The sequence below is a fragment of the Notamacropus eugenii genome, chromosome 1 (assembly GCF_028372415.1).
Source record: "Notamacropus eugenii isolate mMacEug1 chromosome 1, mMacEug1.pri_v2, whole genome shotgun sequence".
NCBI lineage: Eukaryota > Metazoa > Chordata > Mammalia > Diprotodontia > Macropodidae > Notamacropus > Notamacropus eugenii.
Genome location: NC_092872.1, coordinates 519,359,751 through 519,385,586, shown reverse-complemented (window position 1 = coordinate 519,385,586; position 25,836 = coordinate 519,359,751). Strand labels below are relative to the sequence as shown.

The window sequence follows — 25,836 nt, the reverse complement described above, 5'->3', positions numbered from 1 at the left end:
CTAGAGTCACAGCTGTGTCAGAGAACAGAAGGGGTCATATAAGAGAGATGTTACAAACGTAGAATCAACAGAACTAAGCAGCAGATTGGATTTGGGAGGTGAACATGAGATTGACACCTGAGTTGTGAGCCTGGATGACTGGGAAAATGTTGGTACCCTTGACAGTAATAGAGAAGTTAGGAAAAAGAGAAGATTTTAAGGGAGAGATGATGAGTTCACTATAGTTCAGGTGAACTCTTCTCCAAGATCTTTCCATGGCCACTTGTTAAATCCTCTCTCCCTTTTGAAATTACTCTGTATTTATATTGGTCTGTGTAGCTGTTATTTCCTCTCTGTAGACTCTAATTCTTTCAAGACTAAGGACTGCATATTATTGCCATCATGATGAATGATATATGAAGAATATGAAGAAATAGGATTGGAACATAGTGACTACTGTGCTCATACCTGTAATCCTAAAGGAACAGGTTGACAGAGCACTGGAACTTCCAAGTTGTGAGATGAAGCTGTGCTAAGTTCAGCACTGATGCGGTGAGCTCTTGGGAGTTGGATGGCCTGCCAGGATGCTTCAGAAGGGGTGAACCACTTTAGGTCTGAAATGAAGCAGAGGTACTTGAGGCCTGAGGTACTCTGCTGTTTAACAATGAGATTGGCTTGGCCTGGGAGAAGCTGCTGAGTTCGTAATGTGGTCCAAAGTTAGTCTGAGACCCAGTTTCAGGTGAGAAGGGAATGAGGAAAGAAGCAGATCCAGAAAAAAGGTGTACATACTTATTACCAATACCTGAGAAATAATAACAGTATCCAATAATACCTAGAAAAGTTAGTGAAGTGCCTCAGGAACAAGATGGTTTTGTTACTATTTAATGTACACACATACATGTAAATATGTATGTATATAATTATATCTGTGTATGTACATACACACATAAACACATACACCTAATAAGTAATGGGGGTAATGCCTCCTACTGTTTCTGACTTATTTGTACATCAAATTTTTCATGCCATTTTTCAGAGAGCCTGGGAAACTTGCATTGGAATGGACCCCAGAGGCCCTAGTTAAGTCCATCCCTGAAAAACAATCTATTAACAACATCTAAGATATGTTCATTCTGAGACTGAAGACCACTAGTGAGTGGGTACCCCCTACCTTCTGAGGAGGTCTGTTCTACTAATCATTAGGAAATTTTTACACATCAAGCCTAAATAGTTCTCTTTGCAGCATCTCACTGCTTGCCCAAACAGAACAACACTAATTCCTCTTCCATGTTCCTGTCCTTCAAATATTTAAAGATGTCTTCTTGAAAGACTTCTGAGCCTGTTTTTCTTCCTTTGCTTCCTTCCTGCCCCCAATTCTCAGCAGACCTCCTCCTCTCATCTCTACCTGCCTTTCAGACCTCTCAAATTGGATGTTTGACATCTTAAACTCCATATGTCCAAAATGGAACTCATTATCTTTCTTCCTAAGCTGTTCCCCCTGCACACTGCTCCCCACCTTCCCCATTACTGTAGAGGGCAACACCATTTTCCCAATCTCTCAGGCTCACAATTTAGGATTCATTCTAACTAACCATATCCAATTGGTTAACAAGGTCTATTGATTTCCCCTTTGCTATATTTCTCCCAAATATGCCCCCTTTTCTCCCCTGACATTGTCACCATTCTAGTACAGGCCTTCATTATCTCACACCAGTTGGTAGGCCTGCCTGCCTGCCATGTGTACACTCTAATCCTTCCTCCGTTCAGCCACCCAAGAGATTTTCCTGAAGAGCATATCTGATCTTGTCATCCTCCTACTCAGTAAACTCCAGGGTTACCCATTGTTTTCCAGAGGAAATATAAAATGCTCTGATGTTCAAAGCCCCCTCCTACCTTTCCATTCTTCTTAAACCTTATTCCCTGAAACAGAGATACTGGCCTCCTGGTTATTCTGCAAAGTAGACACGACATTTCTTGGCTTCAGGCATTTTCTCTGGTTGTCTTGCAGGCCTGGAATGCTTTTCTTTCTCCCTTCCCCCTCCTCAACTCCTTTAAGTTCCAGCTAAAATCCTACATTTTATAGGGAGTCTTTTCCCACCCCTCTTAATTCTAATACCTATTTATCCTGTGTATGGCTTACTTTGTATACATTTATTTATGTGTCTCTCATTAGAACTTCTGTGAGCTTCTTGAGGGTGGTGACTATCTTTTGTCTTTTTTTTTTTTTTTAATCCCAAAAGCTCAGTGCAGTACCTAGCACATAGCAGGGGCTTAATAAATGTTTATTGATTGATTAATTCTTCCCCTTGTACACTCCTTTAGGGCAGGGACTAGCTTTCATTCTACTTGTTTTTGATTCACTTAGCATAGTGTTAAGCCCTGAGTTAGAGCTTAATGAATGCTTGTGATTCAGTGGCTGTTCACTTATTTTGAGCTAGCTCCATGAAGCTGTAGCATGAACAGCGGTCATATCCCAGTAAAACTGTCTTGACAGGTAGGCTAAGCCAGGTTAAGGGTAACTAAGTAGGCCTCAAAGTCATTAGTGAGTTAGGGTGATATCTGCCCCAAGGATGTGAAGACTTTCCTTAGTGGAAGAGACACATGAGAACAGTTTGTTCCACTAGTCATGAAGGTAGCTGAAGCAGGTATTGTAGAGCACTTAGAGCTTGGGCAGATATTGAAGATGCTAAGGTCATCTACTACATTTTGGGCCTTCACCAATCACCCTGATTTTTGTTGTACCATTGGGCATTGATGAGTCTGGAAGAGAGAGTGAAGTTGACGATTCTCTGTGACTGCGTCACTGAAATCCAGCTCATGTTGGACCTCACTCTGTGATGTCATTATCCTCTTTGATGAAGGATGAACAACAGCAGTAGCCTACCAAAAGTCCTGCCTGATCTTTTTTCAGGCTAACTACTCTCAAATTACGTTTCCTCCATCCTGTATTTGTAAAGTTGATTTTTTAAACCTAGATGTTTTCATGTTAAAACTCTCATTCATAAGACCAGAGTGTTAAACTCATTGCCTATTGAGTACAAAACTCTGAAGTGCAGCTAGAACCAGATTAAAATGTAATTGGGAAATGTCTAACAAAATAAATAAAAATACAATAAAACATAATGTTCATTTGTGGTTTTCTAAGTCAATATGTGTCCAGCAGCAATCTGTTTCTGTTAAAAGTCTGACATTGCTACATTAGTCAACCAGCTTTTGTTGAACAATTTGACCTAGAAAAATTGTAATCAAATTTTGAAAAAGTTTGTGAGGAGTATCTGTTGTTCTGTGATATTTTTAGTATATGGTAGATGAATAATGATAGGTTTTGCTCCTGTTTCATTCATGTAGATGTTATGTGTGTTCTCTTAAATATATTTTTTTCATGATAAGGAAAAGGCTGTTACTGGTATTGAAAAAACTACTTGAATATTTATTTCTCTACTTCATTGTATGAGAAATATTGAGCCCCGAAGTAATTATACCTTCATATTTGATGGATAAACATCATTACCATTGTTTTTAATTAGTGATTTTTGCATTAATAACTGTGTATAATTACCTCTGGAGTTAAGAATTTCTGTAGCCTGAAAAATGGTACTCTCCTTGGAGAATTTCATATATTGGGTCCAAGAAAAAGTATAAGTTTGTTATTGTTAAGTAAATAGTATAACTAGAGGAAGTCATTACACTATCAGGACTGTCATTTATACCCTTTTACCTGAGATAGGTCATCAGCCTTCCCTGTATCTCTTTTTAAATTCATTTCTTGTTTTCCTATCACCTTTCCTGTAGCCACCATTCAAAGACTACTCCCTTTTCTTCAAACCCACAATTCTACCTTCACCTTCTTTGCTTCTAATTCCATGTTTCACCTCTCTCACCTCTCTTAGGCAGTGTGAGTACCCATATCTCTGAATGGTGAACACTTGACTCTTTTATTTCCTTTTGCCTTTTCCTAAATAATGAGATTATCTTCCTCCTTGACAGATGTAACCCTAGATCCAGTTGTGCTTATGTTCTGCTTACCTTCACTTTTCTTGAGGACTTCTCTCCTTTCATCACACTCCCATGTCCTCCAATTTTCATTTTCTTCATGTTTCTTTGATCTCATTCACCTTCCATGTAAAACATAGCAAGGGAACCTAACAGAACTTTTCCTTGATTCTGTTTATCTTCTCCGAGCTATTGTTCTAGCTCTTTCCTCCTCTTCCTTATTAAATGGTACACAGAATAGTTTGCACTTGCTTCCTGTGCTGTTATAACACCCATCATACCTCTCAACCCCCCAGCAGATTTGGTTTTCATCACAACCGCTTTACATAATCTGCTACTACCAATTACTACCGTAATGACTAAATCTGGTAACTTCACTACTTCCTTCTTGATCCTGTCTTGTCTTTTGGTTTCTGAAATATTGTCCTTCCTGGTTTTCCTCCTACTCTTTTGGTCCTTATTAATCTTGTTCCCTGGCTTTACTAGTTATTGACCCCTAATTTTGGTCAATTCTGTTCTCTGTCTTTTCACTCTACCCTCTTCTTTTTCAGTTTCAGTACTTCCATAGTTTATTACCTCTCTTGGCCTCAATTTCCTTATCTGTAAAAAGGGAGTTGGGCTTAGATGGCCTTTTCCAGCTCTTGTGATCCTTTGATCTATAATTCTATTTATGTGACTCCTCTAGATGACTCCAGAGGAGAGGTGAGGTTGGTGACCTGCGCAGCCCTCGCTCACTCAAAACAAAATCAAGTTCAAGTTATGTCATCATTTCTCTGATGGCATGATCTTCTTCAGCAACGAAGGATGAACTCAAATCTAATTTTTAACTCTCCTCTGAACACAAATGTTAAATTTCCACTTGCTTTACTGAAGATCTCAATCTGAATTGCAAAAACAATCCTTCTCTGAGGAGTTTAACTTCTCGAAAACAAAATTTCTCTGCTCAGAATGTGATGTTTTTCCTAACGTAACCCATTTCTATTGATCACGCTGCCATATCCTTCTAGCCACTCAGCATATAGCTTCAGAATATTGTTGACTTTTCCCTCTGACCAATTCAGTTAGTTGCTAAGCACTTCCCTTTAATTGGGAACCATCACATTAATTTAATTCTTTATCACCTGTCACTAGATTATTATATTCTTATAGTTTCCCATCTAGGCTCCTTATGAGTAGTCTCTTCCATCTCAAGTTATATCCTTGTATTTAATATAATTAATGTTAATTATTATAGATTGGTTAGATTACATTATAACTGATGTTTCCTTCCCTTCATCTTACTTATAAGGTTGTATGTCTAATATTCAGATAAGGAAATTTCTCCTAAAAATAGGGTATTTCTTTAAGAATGCATTGAAATGTGAATAACAGTATTGAGAAAAATCTAATATTTCCAGTGTATGAGAGGTAGTATTGTGGCTTCATGGCTAGAAATAAAAACTGGTTACTCAAAATACCAGGGTTGGAATATTGCCTCAAATATTTGCTAGCTGTATGATTATGAGCAGGTGTTTTGACTTCTCAGGCCTGGCCTCAGTTTTCTCATCTGTTAAATGGAGGAAATCGTGAACTTGATTGTTGTAACAGAAATGCTTTGCAAATGTTTAGGATATATACATCTATTGTTATAAATATTAGGTAAAGAATGATTAACTTTGTCATGATTAATGCTTAATTGGAAAGCATTGACTTTTTTAAAACTATTTTTAACCATTTCAAGACAAGTTTTATTTCAGACAACATACTGGGAAACAAAGGATCATTCAGTCTTAGCTTTCTATGATTAATATTCATGTAGAGGAATACATTTAGAATGTGAAATAGGCTTAAAGCTTAAGCTTTTTTCCTCTTTTGAGATTTTCTCTGTATTAGTGAAATATACTACTTATATAGATAACTCCTTGATCCAGTTGGAAATTTTTTTTTTTGTTGGGGGGATATGTAGAGTATGGAGAAGAGAAAATGTTCTGGTGTCTGCCAAAATTAATTCAATAGTATAGCTGAAGAAACCCATCTCTCTTTAAACATGGACAGTTAAAAAAACAAAACAAAACAAAACACCATACCACCAGTTTAACAAAACATTTTTTAAACCCTAGCCTTGAGCTATTTTTCATCATATGTGTTATTTTAAGTCCTTTCTCACACTTTGTTTCATCACTCTACTTATTACTTCAACACAAAATGGCTAGAGACTTCCCACTGTAAAAATTTTAGAATGGGTTCAGTTATTTCTGATCCTTTATGGTCCTTGCTTCATGCTTCCTAGCCCCTTACAGGGGTGCTTAATATACTTTTAAAATGATGATTATTCAGTCTTAAAAATTGTGAAGGTGACTTAGTTGTAGCCTTTTTGGGATGGAGTTTGTGGTAGTTTAACAAATTATTACTTGGTAAAATTCTGCCACCTAGTGGAAAGTTGAGCATTGTTCAGTATGACTTAGCAATGGGTAAAATATATGATTTTAATTTTATTCAAGAAAAAATTCTTTATGTACTTTATAACCTAATGGAGATGAAAGTTTTCAGTCAGTCAGAACGCATTTGGTCAGAATTTATTATATGATAACACTGTGTGTAAATACTGAGGATACAAAAAAACCCCAATTCCTGTTCCTAAGGAGAAAAAATCAGTTCTAATGGGAAAGATAGGATTTTCAGACATAAATTGTGAGTAGATTTGGTAGGCGAATATTTCACTCTGCCTTTGTTTCATAACCTGAGTTAGTTCTTTTCTCCCAAAATATTTAGAAAATTATAGCTAGGCAGTCATGTGACTTCTCTGGGCCTCATTTTCCTCATCTGTAAAATAAGAGTATTAGACTAAATTGGTAGAAGTATCAACTAATATTTTGTAAGCAATTATTTTCAATATTTTTAATTAGGTTGAGTGACTGGGCTTCTTCCCCTTAGAAGTTTTTTTCCTGTTTAATTCAGCTTTTTGAAATGTATATAACCTCAAACTTAAATACTCTTATCTTTAAGTTAATTGTGTATGATAAGGAAGAGTTATAATATCCCTGAAAGTCATCACTGACCTAAATGCCAAAATCGGTATTTTTCCAGTCTGTGTCCCCTTGACTGTTTAGTATGATTTGATTCTTTGGATTGCCCTTGTTGAGATTATACTCTTGCCCTTTGGCTTCTATGCCACTATTGTTGGCTTGTTCCTGGTCTTTTTTTTCTTTCTGCTGCCTCTTACTAGTTACCCTCTGGCTGAAATTTGGGGGAGAGGTTATCTTTGACTGTTCCCTCTCCACTTTTCATTCCTACTCAGTTGCCATGTCTTGTCAGTTATACCCCCTTAATAATTTGCTTATCCATCCTTTCCTTTCCATTCATGTTATTTATTATGAGGCAGCTAGGTGAATAAAGTGCTGCATGTGGGTGTCTGGAGGGGCCAGTGGTGTCATCTTGTCTCAAGTGCTTGGCCAGTCACTTTCAACCTCTCTTGACCTCATCTCCTTCGTTTGTAAAATAGAGATAATAACAGCACCTCCCTTGCAGGAATACTTTAAATTTTTGTCCTGTTCTGAAAATCTCAAGTCCTTTCCCCATTAGTTTGCTTTTTAGCTGTAAGGATCAAAGTTGTAAGAATCAAATGACAACATACGTAAAGTACTTAACTAACATTTTAAAATGCCACACAAATGTTAGCTATTATGATAGACACTTGATTGGCTTTTCTTCCAAACTCTTTCCCTCTCCAATTGTGTCTATATACTTGTGTCATAATAATCTCCTAATACCATAGCTCTGATCATTTCACTGCTGAGTTAAAAACTCCAGGGGTTCTCTATTGCCTATCAAATAAAGGCCAGATCTGGTCAGCATTCAAAGTCACAATGTGACTCTGACCTATATCTACAGCCTTATTTTACACCATTGTCCTTCATGAACCTTGTATTCTAGAATATTTATCTCCCAGATATGTTCCATATCTTCCCATGTCTGTACCTTGCTCATATAATTTCTTATGGTTAAAACTCTTCCTTCTCTCATGCCCCAAATATTATCCCTTAATATCCCTTAAAAAAAAAAAGATGTTTGTTTTAAAAATTCTAGTGTCTAGAGTATAAGGAGTTTACTGAACATTTAATATATATCTCCCTCCCCCTCATACATAAATAAACAAAAAACAAAACCCTTCCATTTCTTAAGGAAACTTAGCATGCAAACAAGGTAGCACTTGTTTTATTCTTCTTTATGAGCATATATCAAGCTCCTTGACTTGACCTGGAACTTCAGACTATTTTGTGCCTTTTTTGGGTGTGCTTACCTTGCAGAGTCCACTGATATTTCTAAAACTACCAGCTATTTTTGAGGATTCCAGTGCTGGTCATTCAAGTTGAGCTGCCATTTGAACATATCCTTCTCATACTTTGGCAGGGTAAGCAAGCACTAGAATGCATGTAGTTTTGAAAGGATTTGGGAAAATTGTTATCAGGTAAGACACTATAGGCATCTAACTAGGAAAAGTGTGTTCAAATTTTACATGTTCAGAGTGTCTCTTAGCTATGCCAGATTCTTCATTGTATTACTCTTTAGACGAGAAAGTTCTGCTTTGTAAAATGTGGCTATGATGTTGCCTGACAGCTTTTATGCAATAGATATTTTGTCTTGACATTTTTTTCTTTCTCTTCTCAGTTGCTGATGCACAGTAAAAATGAGTGGATTAGGAGAAAACTCCTTAGATCCACTGACTGCTGATTCCCGGAAACGTAAATTGCCATGTGATACTCCAGTACAAGGGTAAGAAAATCTTTTTTGTATATGAACTTAATATTACGTAGCTTTTTACAGACATCTGTGAATTAAAAAATTTCAGGATAATATATTTCATTTTATCTCATTAAAATTCTTTTTGACAGCTTTTGTTTTGACATCACCATTTTTTCCAACTTCACTTGTTCTTTCTATTTATATTGTCATCATTCTATATGTTATTTTCCACTTTTTTCTTATTTCACTTTTTATTGGTTACCTCATATTAGTCTTATTTTTCCTATAGTCTAAATATTCATGATTTCTTAAAACATCATAATCACGTAATACAATTTAACTGTTCCACAGTCAGTGGGCATCTGGTAAGAAGTGTTCATATCCTTTTACAACTTATTTGCTGGGTAATGGTATTTGTGATACTTATCAATATTTCTTGGATATTAGTACCTAATCATGGACAGTTGTTGCAAAGATTTCTTTTCCCTCATTTGATAGCTTTCCCTCTTCTCCCACTAACAGTGATTTTTTTCTTCAAGTAAAAGCTTTTCAATTTTATGTATTCAAAATTACCTGAAGTGAAACTTTAAAAGAATAAAAATGGAGGGAGCATTTCCAGACCTCAAACTATGCCTTAAAGTAGTAATCATAATAAAAATAGCTTTGTACTGGCTAAAAACTATAAAATTAAATCAGACCATCTAAAGAGGAATTAGAAACTGTTGAACTTAACAATCCAGTTTTGATAAATCAAATATAAATTACTTGTGGATGAATTCCTTATTTGATGAGGACTTATGGGAAAACATTGAAGCCAACCAGTGGCTCAATGGATAGAGCACTGGACCTGGAGTCTAGAAGACATGAGTTCAACTTTAGTCTCAGTCACTTCCTAGCTGTGTGACCCTGGGCAGGTCATTTAATCTTTGCCTGACAAAATGGATCCACTGGAGAAGAAAATGGCAAACCACTTAGTATCTTTGCCAAGAAAATCCAACAGGATGGGAATACTGGAAAGCATTTTGGTCTGTTTAGATGAATATCTTATACCATATACTGTACCAATATAAAAGTGAATATGTATTCTGAATAGTAAAACTTACACCAAAAAAATCAGATACCTATCACAATTCTAGACTAGGGGAAGCATCTTTAACCAAGCAAGGGACAATATCTAACTATTTTAAAATAAATTTTATTGAAATACTTTTTCTTAAATATTTTATTTTGTTTTCAGTATTCTACAATCACTTCCATGTAACTTAGATTTTTCCCCCTCCAGTATTCTCTTTCCCGCCTCTCTCCCTCCCTGAGATGGCATACAATTTTATATCAGTTCTACACATACATTCCTATTAAATACATTTTCACTTTAGTCATGTTGCATAGAAGAATTAAAATGAATGGGAGAAATCATAAAACAAACCAAACGTAATACAAAAGAAAATGACCTGCTACATTCTGTGATTGAATTCCATAGTTCTTTCTCAGGATGTGGAAGGCATTTTGCCTTGAGAGATCACTGGGAATTTTTTAAGTCGTTGCATTGCAATGAAGTTCTAAGTCTACCAGAAAAAATCCTCACACCCTGTGGTTACTGCTGTGTATAAAGTTCTCCTGGTTCTGCTCTTTTCACTCAGCATCAGTTCATATAAGTCTTTCTAGGCCTCTCTGAAGTCTTCCTGTTCATCATTTCTTACAGCACCATAGTATTCCATTACAGTCATATACCACAATTTATTCAGTCATTCCCCAATTGATGGGCATCCCCGTAACTTCCAGTTTTTGGCCACCACAAAGAGTGCTGCTATAAATATTATTTTGTAGAGCTAGAAAAAATAATATCAAACTTCATCTGGAAGAACAAAAGATCCAGAATATCAAGGGAACTAATGAAAAGAAATGCTAGGGAAGGTGGCCTAGCTCTACCAGATCTCAAATTGTATTATAAAGCAGCAATCATCAAAACCACTTGGTACTGGCTAAGAAACAGATGGGTAGACCAGTGGAATAGGTTAGGTACCCAAGACACAGTAGTCAATGAATACAGCAATCTACTGTTTGATAAACCCAAGGACCCCAGCTTCTGGGATAAGAACTCACTGTTTAACAAAAATTGCTGGGAAAACTGGATAACAGTGTGGCGGAAACTAGGCATAGACCAATGCCTGACACCATACACAAGAATAAAGTCCAAATGGGTACATGATCTGGGTATAAAGACTGATACTATAAACAAATTAGTGGGGCAGGGAATAGTGTATTTATCAGATTTATGGAGAAGAGAAGAATTTTTCACTAAACAAGAGATAGAAAACATTATGAAATACAAAATGGGTAATTTTGATTACATTAAATTGAAAAGTTTTTGCAGAAACAAATCCAATGCAACCAAGAATTTTTGCAACTAGTCTGTGATAAAGGCTTCATTTCTAAAATATATAGAGAACTGAGTCAAATGTACAAGAATACAAGTCATTTCCCAGTTGATAAATGGTCAAAGGATATGAACAGGTAATTTTCAGAGAAAGAAATCAAAGCTATCTATAGTCATATGAAAATATGCTCTAAATCACTATTGATTAGAGAGATGCAAATCAAAACAACTCTGAGATACCACATCATACCTATCAGATTGGCTAACATGACAAAAGAGGAAGATGATAAATGTTGGAGAAGATGTGAGAAAGTTGGAACACTAATTCATTGTTGGTGGAACTGTGACCTGATCCAGCCATTCTGAAGAGCAGTTTGGAACTGTGCCCAAAGGGCTACAAAAATGTGCATACCTTTTGACCCAGCAATACCGCTTCTAGGCCTGTATCCCCAAGAGATCATAAAAATGGGAAAGGGTCCCACATGTATAAAAATATTTATAGTGTTGATATTCTTTTTCAATATCACCTACATTTCCCATTGCATCTTAGCAAAGAACAGAAAAGAAAAAAAATTCAACAAAGCTGAACAATAAATTGGAAAGTCAGACATTATTATATACAATACTCTATGCCTGTAGTTCCCTACCTTTCCCAAAAAAGATAGAAATGCATTTTCATGTCTTTTCTTAATACTTATTCATTAAATTTTATAGCATTAAATTTTGATTGGTTGTTCTTGTCATTAGAACATTGTCTTTCAGATATGAAATGACTTTGTAACAAGTATAGCAGTCCAGTATGAGAATAGGCTACCCCATGAACCAAAGAATTCTATCACTAGGGGTATTCAAGCATGGCCGAAAGGACTCTCTTAAAAATGCTATTGACCAAGTGCCTGTATTAAATAGGACTTTGGCTGTGTGAGTTTTCTTCTTGCTGAGATTCCTTGGTTTCATGAAATTGTTTTATAATATGACTTAAGTTGATATTTGGTATCATTTATATACATAACATTATTTTTGTTTTAAATGAAGTTTTCAGCATCAAAAAAGAATATGTTTATAGTTTGCTTAACGAGATTTACGAGATATGTTTCTACTTCTATAGAGAGGTAACTTTCATCTTTGTAGTAACATTTTCTCTGCTTTTTAATACCATGATTTAATGTTAAAGTACAAGCTTAAATGCAATGGCCAGGCAAGAACAGTTTCTCAGCAATTCCATATATTCATAGTTCTAGAAAAACATGTTTTCAGTTGGCCATTCATTTTCTTTTATCAGTATCTAATATGCCCTGTAGTTCCAACAGTGTAGACACACACACACACACACACACACACACACACACACAACTGATGGACCTGGAGTTGAAAAAGAGGAAGAGAATGTGCTAGATTACTTTGAGGAGATTGTAAAGTGCTTTTACTCACTCTAAACTTCCCATAACAGTACAGACCCATATTTCCAATACAAACATTTTACCACTTTTGAGCTGTGTGTTAACAAGATCTGGAACACCACTCCCTCTGAAAAATTACAGAAGAACTTCACACAGATGGCCATGGGAAAATGCTTAATATGAGCAAGCTGCAACAGTGAAGGAATTGGAAGAGTAAAATATGTCATCAAAGAATTGTGACATAGAATGAAGAGATAGGTTGGCCAGTTTCTGAGAGTGAGGGATCTGCCATGGGTGACTAGGGTGATCTCTTGACACCTTGTGACATAGGAAGAAGTAGAGGAAGACCTCCAGCATATTGGATAAAACCCCTGTGGTAAGCTTTGGGAGGATAGGCCTTGGAGGGTACTACACATTGACCAAACCACAGATTCATTGGTATAAGAGCTAATAATGATAGAAGCTTCAAGGTTTGAAAACCTCTTTACACCTCTACGGCCCTATTAAGTAGGGCTTATTGCTACTGGCCTCATTTTATACATAGAAAAATAACAATCTAGATGCTAGATGACTTGACTAAGGTTGTGTCATTAGCAAGTGTTTGAATGGTCCTTTGGACCATATTTCTCTTGCCTTCAAGGTTGGTTCTTGGCACCACTGCCTGGCCTTGTGCATTCAGAGTCTTTATCACATGATTGTTCTTTCCCCTAGTCTGACTGGCAGTGGGGAGAAGTGGCGACGGGAGCAGGAGAGTAAATATCTGGAGGAGTTGGCTGAGTTGATATCTGCTAATCTCAGTGACATTGACAGTTTCAACGTCAAACCAGATAAATGCGCAATTTTAAAGGAAACCGTGAGACAGATCCGACAGATAAAGGAACAAGGTAACGTGGAACTTTAAATAAGGCAGTTACTGAGTCACAAAAGTTATTCAATTGGTGATGATTCCCATTGTTAATTCAAGCGTGGAGCTCTATTGGAGTTTTAATATACTTTTTGCTATGTTTTATCCTTTCTTTTTGGTTAGTCTCTGAGTCTTCAGGTAGCCAGGTATATGTGGGGTTGGATTGAGCACAATGAGATAAGTGGGTAGAGAGAGGGCACTATATTGAGGCTCTTTTCTTTGATTTGTTTTGTTGTAGCTCTGTTTGCTGCTACTCTTTTCTCAACCATGACTATTCTTCTTAGAGTATCTCATCTGTACGTTTTTGACTTGGGCATCCTGTGGACTTCCACACTCAATGTGTCAGTCAACAATTCATAAGCATTTATGAAGCATTTAATATATGCAAAACACTTGGCTATATGCTAGGGATACAATGAAAGTCAAAGACATGGCCCTAATCCATAAGGAGCTCACATTCCAATAGAGGAGATAAGCCTACTTTTAGGTCACCTGATATGTAGCATGGTAATTGTCAAACATTTTGGTCTCAGCACTCCTTTACACGTGTCAGTTTCTGAAAGGATCTTGGCAATCACCAGGCATTCCTGGACTGCATTTTAAGAACTGTTGATATACTACATTTGAGTGTATGTGGGAAATGGGAGAAAGGGGAGAAATCATTTCAGATTAGTTATCAAATTTTGTCTTTTCCTTCCTCATAATCTTTCTCATATATGCCATTCTTTCCACTTATACAGATAGTACCTTCATTACTTTTTCCCTATACTACTGCAGTAGCTTCCTATTTTGTTTCCTTGCCTCAAGTCTCTTCCCACTCTAATTGCCTTCCACCTAAAAACAAAAGTATTTTTCCTAATTCACAGGTCTTACTAAATCATCCTCCCTATTCAACAGATTTATATGACTTCCTGTTACTTTTAGGATCACATATAAAGTTCTGTTTGATATTTAAAGCTCTTCACAGCCTAGTCATTTTCTGCCTCTGCGGTTTCTTTTACATCATTTCTTTCCCATCCTTCTGTGGCTGAGTCACAATAACCTTCTTGCTGTAACTCATGATGCTTTATCTCCTATCTCCATGCTTTTTACACTGGCTGTTTCCTATACTTAGAATGCTTTTCCTCTATATTCCTGTCTTTTGTAATCCCGGTTTCCTTTGAGACTCAGCTCAAATGCCACCTTGTGCATGAGGCCTTTCCTGGTTATCTCTGATTCTGGTCTTTTCTTATTCAAGATTATTTTGTGTTCACTTTTTATGTGTCTTTTATATACTTGTATATGTACATGTTGTCTCCCTCATTAAAATGTAAGTTTTTTCATGGTAGGAGTTTGATTATCTTTGTCTTTACAATATTTGGCACATAATAAACACTTAATAAATGTTTCTTGAAAGATTTATTGATTTTGAATACTACCACCAGACTAATCTTTTGTATGTATAAATTTAGTAATATTACTCCCTTCCTTAAATTGGTTTTTTATTGAGTCTCTCCTCTCCAAACTAATATTGATCCTAATGCCAAATTAATCTTTCTTATAGATAGATCTGTTTACAGATAGCATTTTTCTTCTTCATACTGAGGAAAGTTCAAAGCTTTTCTGGTGGGCATGCAAGGCCATCTAAACTCTGGCATCTCTGCACCTTTCTAGCTTATCTCGTTCTATTATTTTTCTCTTGCTCTCTACTTTAGCCAATCCACTTGATATTCATTTCCACCACATTTTGTAAACTTTTATATCCATATGCCTTTGCTAGCAGAGCCTTTAAGCTTAGAATAGCTTATACAAGTCCAACTCAAATGCAACCTCTTCTATAGATCTTTCCCTGACACTTACTTCTCCTGCCCCCATAGGTAAATTCTTTTCTCCCACCTTTCATGATGACCAGTGTTCCAAGTAGGAAAAGAATACTGAAAGAGTAGAAGAAGGAACTGCTGATTCCAAATTTTAAATCTCAAAATTTTCTTTCCTCTTGTGAATTAAGGACCTAGGAGTGTTGAGGACCCTGGCACTTCTCAGGGATTTGAATTTTAGGCCCCTATCCTGTCTCGTCATCTTGAGTGACATCAGTAGGAATATCTACTTTTTTGCCCATTGTCACTATGTGTTGTCCATCATCACCATCTAGAAATTACTGCCTCTTCAATCTTTATTTACTCTTAAGAACCCAGGTTGGTAGAAGTGCTGCAGTTCAGGACTGAGAAAGTATTTATTTCACTTATATCAGCACCCCTGCCTTGGTTTTTAATTTTTGATTGTGAATAAGAGGGATGGAGTGAAGTAGCCATGTGCTTCTTGAGGCCATACCGTTTTTTCAGTATAAGCCTCCTGGTTGCTGCTACTATTAATTTTTTCATCCCTGATAGCTATGGAGTCCCCTGTGATTATGGGGTACAGAAGAGTAAAATGACATTCTTAGCTTCAGAGGGCTCAATATTAGTTCTTGCCTTTATCACATGAACTTCCCAGTCGCAATTACCATTTATTCAACAGTCTCCTGCTGTGATCAACTGGCACTTACCCTGACATGGCTCTCAAACAAACTCCTTCCATTTGGTTGGCTAATCTTTGACCTTCAGAGGTTTTTTTGCTCCTCTCCTATAACTCTCATTCCTGTCTGACTCAGTCTTATGTATCCCACTCAGAATCACTGAATTTGAGAGTGGACAAGAACCTCAATGGCCCTCTAGTCCAACCCATATACTAAGCCAGTCTTCCCCTGCTTTTGATTCGAATAAAACAAATTAAATTTCCCCATGTTTTCTCTGGATCCTGTCTTTCTCAGGTAAAATATTCCCTGCTCCTTCATCTGTTTCTCATATATCATGAACTTTAGGCATTGATCATGCTGAGTGTTCTCCTCTCATCACTCTCTGACTGATCACTGTCCTTCATAAGCAACAGGGTCCAAAACTGAGCATAATATCCCAAATGAGCCCTACTGAGGGTGGGTTACAGGAGGACCATTTCCTGCCTATACCTAGAAACTATCTCTCTAAATGGAACCCAGGAGATTCAGATCAGCAAAATACCAAATGAATAAGGTCAAATCATAATAAAATTCACAGAAATAAAAAGAATTATCAGTTTACGCACAATTATATGCCATCAGAACTGAGGACACAGAAAAAGCTTCAAAAGTATAAAATTACCAAATTAGTGTAATATCAAATAGAGATCTTTAGTAGCCCAATCTCAGAAAAAGAAATAAAACTAGCCATAACAGAAGTACTACTGAGAAATACTCTTGGTCCTTATGGAATACTATCAAACTTTTAAAAAGCAATTAATACCAATACTACTGAGAAAAAACTCTATCAGATGGATGCCTTTTAGGAAACAGATATAGACCCAAACCAGGAAAGACTAAATCACAGGAGAATTATAAATCAATATAATTCAATAAACTTTGATTAAAAACTTTTAAAATAAAATATTTTTTTTTGATAAAGTGCAGTTCTTCTTTATGCTAAAATCCATACAAAGTCTAGGCATAGAGAGATCTTGTATATCTAAAACCAAAAGCAGGCAGTCATTTACAATGTGAATGCAGCAGAAGCTTTCCTAATAAATCCACTTAAAAAATGGATGTTCATTTTATCCATTATTAGTTAATAGAGCTCTAGAAATGGTAGCAATAGCAATGAGAAAGAAGTTAAAATCTAAAGACAGGCAAAGAGGAGACAACATTATCTCTGTTTGCTAATGTCGTGATGGTTACTTAGAAAATCATAGGGAATCATTGAAGAAAACTAATTGATACTGTTAATACCTCCAACAAAGTTTTAGCCTACAAAGTAAACCCACAGAAATCATTAGCATTGGTATATATTAGCAAACATTCTTAATATCTGCTATTACCCACCTCTCTCCTGCTATATTGCCCTTATTCTTTTAAATAAAGTATACATCCAGAACCATTGTCTGGATGGATTTTATCCCACAGAGTTCCGGGGATGCCTATGAAATCAAATTTGCCTCCTTATATTTGGATCATTAGTTCTCTAGTTGTTTTTTTTTAACTTTGGGAATTTGTTGAGGTTGTAGGTTTTAATACTGATTCCTGTCTTGGTTCTTGTCTGGGGTGGATTTCTAGATTTTTCATCTTGTTATTCTTTGTATTAGCTATGCTGTCTAGCATCTAACTTGGGGGTTGTACATGGGCTGTCTGCTTCTCTTGTCCTTTTCAGTTGGAAGCCCTTTTGATTAGATTTGCCAGGCACCTGTCAAGTACATTCTTACAAGTTTTTGCTAGGTATTCATCTCTGGCCAGTAATCTGTGATCTCTTAATATTGTAAGCCATGGTCCAGAAACCTAAGTTTCATTTCCTTAGTTAACTATTGACTTCTCAGATTAATTTTTTCTCTCTGTTTTGTTCTCTGCCCTCTGGAACCCATTGTTATAAATAAATTCCTTTTCATTCTTGATTTTATTCCTCACAAAATCTTATTGTACTAATGGAAACCTGTTTTTTTCCCCAAGAGATTATTTTTTTCCTGGGCATGTTCTCTTTGTATGGGTTATACCTACTGTCATGGTCTCCATTCACTGGGCTAGGAGAACATTGTAGCAAAGTCCCCAATACCTCTTTCAGGCCTCCCCTCTGTCATAAACACTCAGTAGCCTTTTCTTTTGATCTTCATTTCAAGCATCTCTATCACCCTATCCATATCCTTCATGCTGTTGTTTGCTGGAATCTAGGATATTCCACTTTCTTTTTCAAGGAATTCAGTACCTGAGTAACCAGGTTTTCTGTTCTAACTCCTGTCCTCATTGCTACATCTTTCCTTTTCTTTCTTTCTTTTTTTACAGACAAGTCCAAACTTTTTTTAAAATTACATTTTAAATTTAAAACTACTAAACAAATCACATTGAAAAAAAAAAAAAAGAGAACAGTGCAGCAAGGAACTTGACCTTCTGTTTCAGTACCCACTTGCAATCTTGTGACCTGTATCTCCTCTCCATGCTAGCTATCCACAGACCTGATCACATCTGAGAACATTTTTGGAATCTCTGTTTGTATCTTCATAGCTTCATGATGGAGTTATAAAAAAAAAAAATCTTCCCTAAGTCTTTATCAAGCTTCATGCCGTGGCTGTTCCAGTCCTTTTTCTCATTAACCACCTCTACGTCACATGTCCTTCCTGCTCCTACACAACACTTGACCTTGCCTCCTTTTTTATTAACAAAATTGAGACCATCTCTTTTGAGCTCCTGTTCAAGTTATATGTTTTCATGATCAAATAATTTCCTCATTAAGGGAACAGAATATGCTGTATATACGTTCTGGATCATTTTGTAATTATTAACCAACATAACTAGAATCATTTGAAGAACTTTCTTCTGTCTCTTTAGGAAAGGCAGCTTCCATTGATGATGATGTTCAGAAAGCTGATGTATCTTCTACAGGGCAGGGAGTTATTGATAAAGATTCCTTAGGACCACTTTTACTGCAGGCAAGTATAAAAGGGTTGAACCAAATGACAGTTATGCCATACATTTATTTTTACAATTTAACTTTTTTCAGTTAACAAGCCTTTATTTTATCTACTTCCACTTCCCATTGGAAGAAAAAAAAGCAAAACGAACCCCCTTAAACAAATATGTATATTCAAACAATCAAGTTATCGTATTGGCACTATCTAAAAATATGTCTTATTCTTCGTATCTTGAGTCCATCACCTATCTGTCAAGAGGTGGGTATGATATCATCAATGGTTCTCTGGAATCATGGTTGTTCATGGCATTGATGAGAGTCTTTAAATCTTTTAAAGTTGTTTGTTTTAAAATATTGATGTTATTGTATAAATTATTCTCCTGATTTTGCTTACTTTATTCTATATCAGATCATATAAATCTTCCCAGGTTTCTCTGAAATCATTCCCTTCATCATTTCTTATAGCACAAGAATATTTCATTATATTCGCATACCATAATTATTTCAGCCATTCCTGAATTGATAGGTACTCTTTAGTTTCCACTTGTGTGCCATATATTTTGAAATAATTGTCAGTATTAAAATGATGAAAATGATACAGTTATGAATGGTATTAAAAAGAATTTTAGAAGTATTTTTCTTTGTAGGAGTGGTAGTTAAAAATATTAATATTTTAATATGGTAGTAAAGGTAAACAATATTGTAGACTGTTTTAAAGTATTAAAACACGTGTAATTTTTGGTTACACTTTCCCTTATTGTTAGCACAGGGATAGCAATGTATATGTAAATCCTGAATCTGTGATTTCATTGGTATAGGGAACTCTCATATGAGGAAACTCCCTCTGCCAATATAGGTTGTCACCTTCTCTGCAACTTGTTCTTAGAGAACTATCTGTGCCTTTGTGAGGTTAAGCAACTTGCCCTCTGAGTCACTCAGCCAGCATGTATGAAAAGCAAGACTGGAACCTGGGTCTTCCTAGCTTTTAGGCTGACTTTCTGTCTAGTATGACATGAGGAAAGGGAGGCCCCAAAAAACTGAGAGATTGTGTTATCTCACACATGTAAGTAGAATAACTGAGATTCTAACCAGGCCTTGTTATTCTAGCTCTCTTTCCATCAAATTACAGTGCTTTTAAATGAAGTATTCTCTAAATATCAGAGAAATATTTCAAATTCTTAAGATATAGAAACAATATAGTCAGTGTATTTTTGACCTCTTGCTTCTAGGTGACTTCTAATGTTTTTAAATTTCATGTCCTTTCCTGCTTCCTCAAGATTTTACAAAATTTACAATTTTTTGATTAAAGATAAAATCCTTGAAAAGCAGAATTTATTTAAATTTACAAGTATTGTTTGAATACAAGACACTTCCCAACAAAAAAACCTTCCAGCCCAGCAAAATATATTTCCCCCCAATTTTTAAGCAAAACCACCTTAGTATGATTGCACTATGATCATAGATGTCAATTTCTACTTTTGTGTTTATGAATTATCAGGAAAGATCTATGTTAGTTATGATTTATGATCTTTGCTGGTATGGAATGATGTTGTCCCATGTATTTCACTTTAGTTTTATTTCCTTTTTTTTAGTGTTATCTTTTTGTATACTTTTGTGGCCATTGTATACATTTTGTTTTTACTTTCTTCATTTGTCAAAATTTCATATATAATGTTTGCCATACATTTTGTATACCACAATTTGATCATTTCTCAGTCATTAGAGGCATGTTTTAAATTTTTATCACCACAAACAATGCTGTTATGAATATGTGTATACATATGAGTCTTTTCTTACTGACCTCCTTTGACTATAATTGCAACAGTAAAATCTTCTGGTTAAAGTATATAATTTAGTAACTTTACTTGCATAATTCCCAAATTTTTCTCAAATGGTTGGACAAGTTTAGACTCTTATCAGCTGTGAATTACTATACCTGTCTTCCCATGGTCCCTCCAGAGTTAAATTATACCTTATAAATGATCATTTTTTTCTAATTTGAACTTTGTGAGGTGATGCTACAGTTTTAAAAATGGGTGTTAATGAGTAATTCAGAATTTTTTTAAGATAGTAGTTTCAGTGTAATTTGAGAGCTCTATATAATTTTGATCACATTTATTTAATCTTATATGTATCAATTTCATATAAATTTTCTGTCATTCTTTCAATTCAATATTCTATAAATATTGAGCACCTACAGTGTGCCAGACACTGTGCTAATTTCTGGGGATACAAATGAGCAGACAGTCCTTGTCCTAAAGGTGCTTACAGTTGAATGAGGGAAGATAACACCCCAAAAGAAGTTTAAAGTGTGTTTGAGGGGCATGATGATGGTGCAATTAGTTCACAGGAGGGCAGTAGGTGGGAAAAGGCTGGATTGAGAGCCCACTTTAAATGGAGGCTTTCAGAGAAATTTTTTGCTCTAATCAGAGGGACTCTGACTGATGATACAGATGCAGTGTTAGCACCAAAGCTTATACATGGCATTGAGGGTACAGCTGGTTCTGTACTTAACACTTCTTTCAGAAATGTGGAATGCCAATATTTCTTTCCTATTTATATGTTCTTTCTTAATTTTGGTTGTGCTGAAATTATTTTTGTAGAAGTTTTTACATTTTATACATTTGTATTGTATATTTGAGCCTGACTTTTACATGTTGTTTTGAAAATTCATAAAACAAAGGGGAACAATATAAATTTTGCATGTGAGCACCAGTAATGGAAAAAATGTTAATTTAAATGTGTGTACTTTCTTAAAGGAATAGATTGAGAGGAACGGGGAAGGAGTGTAGGACAGCTGTTTTAATCATTTGGTACTAAAATAAAATGTCTTTTTAGTCAGACCCAGTTAAGTCAGATATTTATGTGTATTTGCATTGTACAATCACATTTTAGGCCTTGGATGGTTTTCTCTTTGTGGTGAATCGTGATGGGACCATTGTATTTGTGTCAGAAAATGTCACACAGTACCTGCAGTATAAGCAAGAAGACTTGGTTAACACCAGTGTCTACAGTATTTTGCATGAAGATGACAGGAAGGATTTTCTCAAAAATTTGCCTAAGTCAGCAGGTAATTCTATTTTTGCTTAAACAGAAAAACCAACCAAAACATTCTTTTATTTAGCTTCCTAGCTCAGTTTTGGAAAGTTTGACTAAAGTCATCCAAATGGAGCTTTTAGAAGCAGTGATGTGTTGGTGTTCTCACGTACACAGGCTTCTTTAATGTTCAGATAGTAATTTATTATTTATTTAGACCAGGAGTGGGGAACCTGTGACTTTGGGGTCACATGTGGTCCTTCTAGGTCTTCAAGTGCAGCCCTTTGACTGAATCCAGACTTAACAGAACCAATTCCCTTAATAAAAGAATTTGTTCTATAAAACTTGAACTCAGTCAGAAGGCTGCACCCAAGGACCTAGAAGGCCACAGGTGGCCTCCAGGCTGCAGGTTCCCTAGCCATGATTTAGAGAGTTCCCATGACTTCAGTTCCTGATGAGTTTGTGTTAACTTTGGAATACAATGTTCCATTGATGCTTTGTAAAATATTTAGTATTTCCAGCTCCTCACTGAAGTATAGAAAATATTATCTTGTTCTTGTTAAAATAAAATATCGTTCTTCATGTTCTTAGTGTGCTGAACTTTAGATTCCCCGTACATTGAAGTGACATTTTGTTTCCTGTTTCTTTCCCCTACAATTAATTTGTTTTCTAAAGTTAATGGAGATCCATGGACAAACGAGGCACCTAGACAAAAGAGTCACACATTCAATTGCCGTATGTTGGTGAAAACAGTGCATGATGTTCTGGATGATGTGGGCAACAGCCCTGACGTGCGCCAGAGGTATGAGACAATGCAGTGTTTTGCCTTGTCTCAGCCACGAGCTATGATGGAGGAAGGAGAAGGTAAGTTATATTTCAAATACGTAAAACAAAAGAAAAGACAAAATAATGAAGTTGTGTTTCTGTGTTTCTTTATTCATATTTCTAAGAACTTACTATCCTCATAAAATGTTGGCAAATCTGAAATGGGTTAAATATTTATTTACAGATCTACAATCCTGTATGATATGCGTGGCACGTCGCATCACCACAGTGTTCCCTCCAAACCCTGAAAGCTTCATTACTAAACATGACCTTTCAGGTAAGATTAATCAGTGCTACAAGTATGCCTGGTTTCATCTCTTCACTTCCAAATTAGAAACAAAAGTACCTACCACAATGCTGTATCTTCCATCCTTTTAGTAAATGATGTCAATAAAGTGAATTTAAGAAAAAAAAACTACATAGAATTTTTTTTGCTAGAATAGAGTTTCTATCCATATTTTTATTTTAATTTTCTTGCCTCACACTTTATTATTATTTTTAAACATTAATTTTTTTAAAATTTTGAGTTCCAAATTCTTTCCCTTTCTCCAGCCTTTCCCCCATTCATTGAGAAGGCAAGCAATATGATGTCCATTATACATATGAAGTCATATAAAACATTTCTATATTAGCCATCATTTCCCTTCTGCCCCTCCCCCCAAAACCCCAAGAAAATTAAAATGAAAAGCAATATATTTCAGTCTGCACTCTCAGTTCATCCATTCTCTTCCTGGAGGTTGATAGCATTAGCATTTTTAATCATGAGTCCTTTGGAATTGTCTTGGATAATGTTGTTGATCAGAGTAGCTAGGTCTTTCAGAGTTGATCAGTTACAGTGTTGCTATTACTGAGTGCAGTGTTCTGGTTCCACTCCAGTTTGCATCAGCTTATAAAATCTTACCAGGTTTTTCTGAAGTCATTCCCCTCTGCCCCATACTGTCTTGAAAGTAATTTTACAGTGCAACTTTTCAACCTTTTAAATTACCATGTGCTTATGCACTTTAATTCTTGCTATTTATTATTTCACCTTCAAATCTTTTCATGAATTTGAGGTTGAAGGACAAAGAAAAACTTAATTATTTCTATCTTATGATTTGGAGGTCTTAATTTTCTCCTTAGTAGGACAGTCTTGCACTTGTATTTATGCCTGAGAAACAGTAAAGAAAGAAAAAATAAAACATTTATGTCTAACCCATTTACGGGGTCAATATTTTAAACTATGACTAAGAAGCCACTGTTTAAATCTCCTGATTGCTAGAGAAAAAGACAGTTATTATCCTGGATATTTTGGCTAATGTTGTGTAGTGAAATGTTAAATTTTCTATCCTCTGAGGTCTCTTCCTTTTTATGGTAATGAGTCAGAGGCTGCTTTTGTCTCTTGTACCTTTCTTTGTGGTGAGTGTTTTTTGTTAGCATTAACCCAACTGAATCCCTGATAGGTCTAGCAGTGTAGCGGTATCCCCAGTTTAGTCCAAGCTAATTGTTATTATTTTCCCCTGGCAACACCCCTCCTCCCCCAATTTTCTTTTGTAATCCTTCTTTGAAAGTTTAGGTTCTTTTGTTTTCTGGGCTGTAAGATTATCTAGCATAATCCAGAATCACCTCTTGCTTGTCTATTGCAATTTAATACAAAACAGATCTGTAGTCAATACTCTTCAATTCAGCAACAATTTATTATATCTATTTAATGTTAGTAGATCCTGGAAATTGGTATTATAAAGCCAAAATGAAACTCCTTTCCTTCAAGGATATTACATTCTGATGAGGGGATATGATATGTAAAAAGCTAACAATAATCCAATCAACAACAAACCTTTATTCCCTATGTTCTGGAGAATGTGTTAAATGCTAAGGAAACAAATACCAAAACCAGTTTCTGTCCCCAAGGTACATACTTTTTTTTTAAAGTAAATTTTTATTTATATCTTTTGTTTTTTTATGTGACCAATTTTTTTCCTAGTATTCTTGACTCTCCCTCTTCCAGAGAACCATCCCATATAACAAATAATATTTTTAATAATGGACAGCAAAACTGATCAACACATTGAAAAAATCTGAAAATATAAGCAATGTACCATATCTGTGGATCTTCTCACTTTTTTCCCCACCTAATGAGCCTCTCACTTTTGCAAAAGCAGTAGGTTGGGGGTATCTTTTTATATCTCTTTTTAAAGATCATTATTGCTACTTAAAATTTTGCCTTTTGATTTTTTTTTTTGGTGGTTCTTTCCACTTACATTGTATTGTACATGTTATTTTCTTGGCTCTGATTACTTCACTCTGTATCGTATTTTATAAATCTTAATTCTCACATTATTGTAATATTCTATTGCATTCATGTGCCGCAGTTTGTTTAACCATTCTCCAATAAATGGCTATCTTTGTTTCATTAGAAACAAATTTTGCTATAACAAAAATTGCTGATATATATGTTTTGCTGCATATGGGGATTTTTTTCTTATTACTGACCTCCTTGGGATATAATCTTAATTTTAGACTATTTAGGTCAAAGTTTATGGACATTTAGTCACTTTGTGTACATAATTAAAATTGCTTTCCAAAATGATTGTATTGCTTCACTACTTCAGCAACAGTATATTCATAGAACCTCTCCAGTCTTGAACAGTGCCATGTTTTATCATCTTTGCCATTTACAGTGTGTGAGAGGTAAATGTTTAGTGTTGTTTTGATTTGCATTTTTCTTATTTTTAGCGATTTGGTGTATTCTTTTATATTGTTGTTATTAGTTTGCAATTCTTCTTTTGAGAACTTTTTGTTTATATCTTTTCATCAGTTATCAATTGAGGAACCACTTATCTTTTGATATCTTTCTCTTTCCCTTTCACCTCCTTCCTCCCCTTCCTTCTCTTTTCTCATATGAATACATATCTGTGTTTTAAAAATCTTTGATACTATACCCTTATCTGAGAAATTTGATACAAAGATTTTTTCCCTCCATTCCACTACTTTTTCTCTTATCCTTAGTGCATTAATTTTGTTTGCGTAGAAACGTTTCAATTTCATTAACCAAAATTTTCAATTTTATGTTTTCTAATTGCCTCTACCCCTTGTTTGGTTAAGAATACATCACCTGTGGAAAGTATATTATATGCTTCTCTTCTGATTTTTTTTTATGATATGATCATAATATTACTCTAA

The 25,836-nt window shown here is 35.5% G+C and overlaps 1 protein-coding gene across 6 annotated transcripts in view; it reads left to right on the top strand.

Annotated features, from left to right (window-relative positions):
- NCOA3 (nuclear receptor coactivator 3) overlaps positions 1–25,836 on the top strand; it is a 209,903-nt gene that overhangs the window by 145,322 nt on the left and 38,745 nt on the right. For all 6 annotated transcript variants that reach the window (XM_072633632.1, XM_072633628.1, XM_072633631.1 and 3 more), the window contains 6 exons: positions 8,620–8,724; positions 13,183–13,355; positions 18,735–18,835; positions 21,712–21,886; positions 22,528–22,716; positions 22,862–22,954. In XM_072633632.1, the coding sequence (XP_072489733.1) occupies positions 8,639–8,724; positions 13,183–13,355; positions 18,735–18,835; positions 21,712–21,886; positions 22,528–22,716; positions 22,862–22,954 (817 nt within the window). In that variant the 5' untranslated portion in view covers positions 8,620–8,638. The remainder of the gene's footprint in view (positions 1–8,619; positions 8,725–13,182; positions 13,356–18,734; positions 18,836–21,711; positions 21,887–22,527; positions 22,717–22,861; positions 22,955–25,836) is intronic.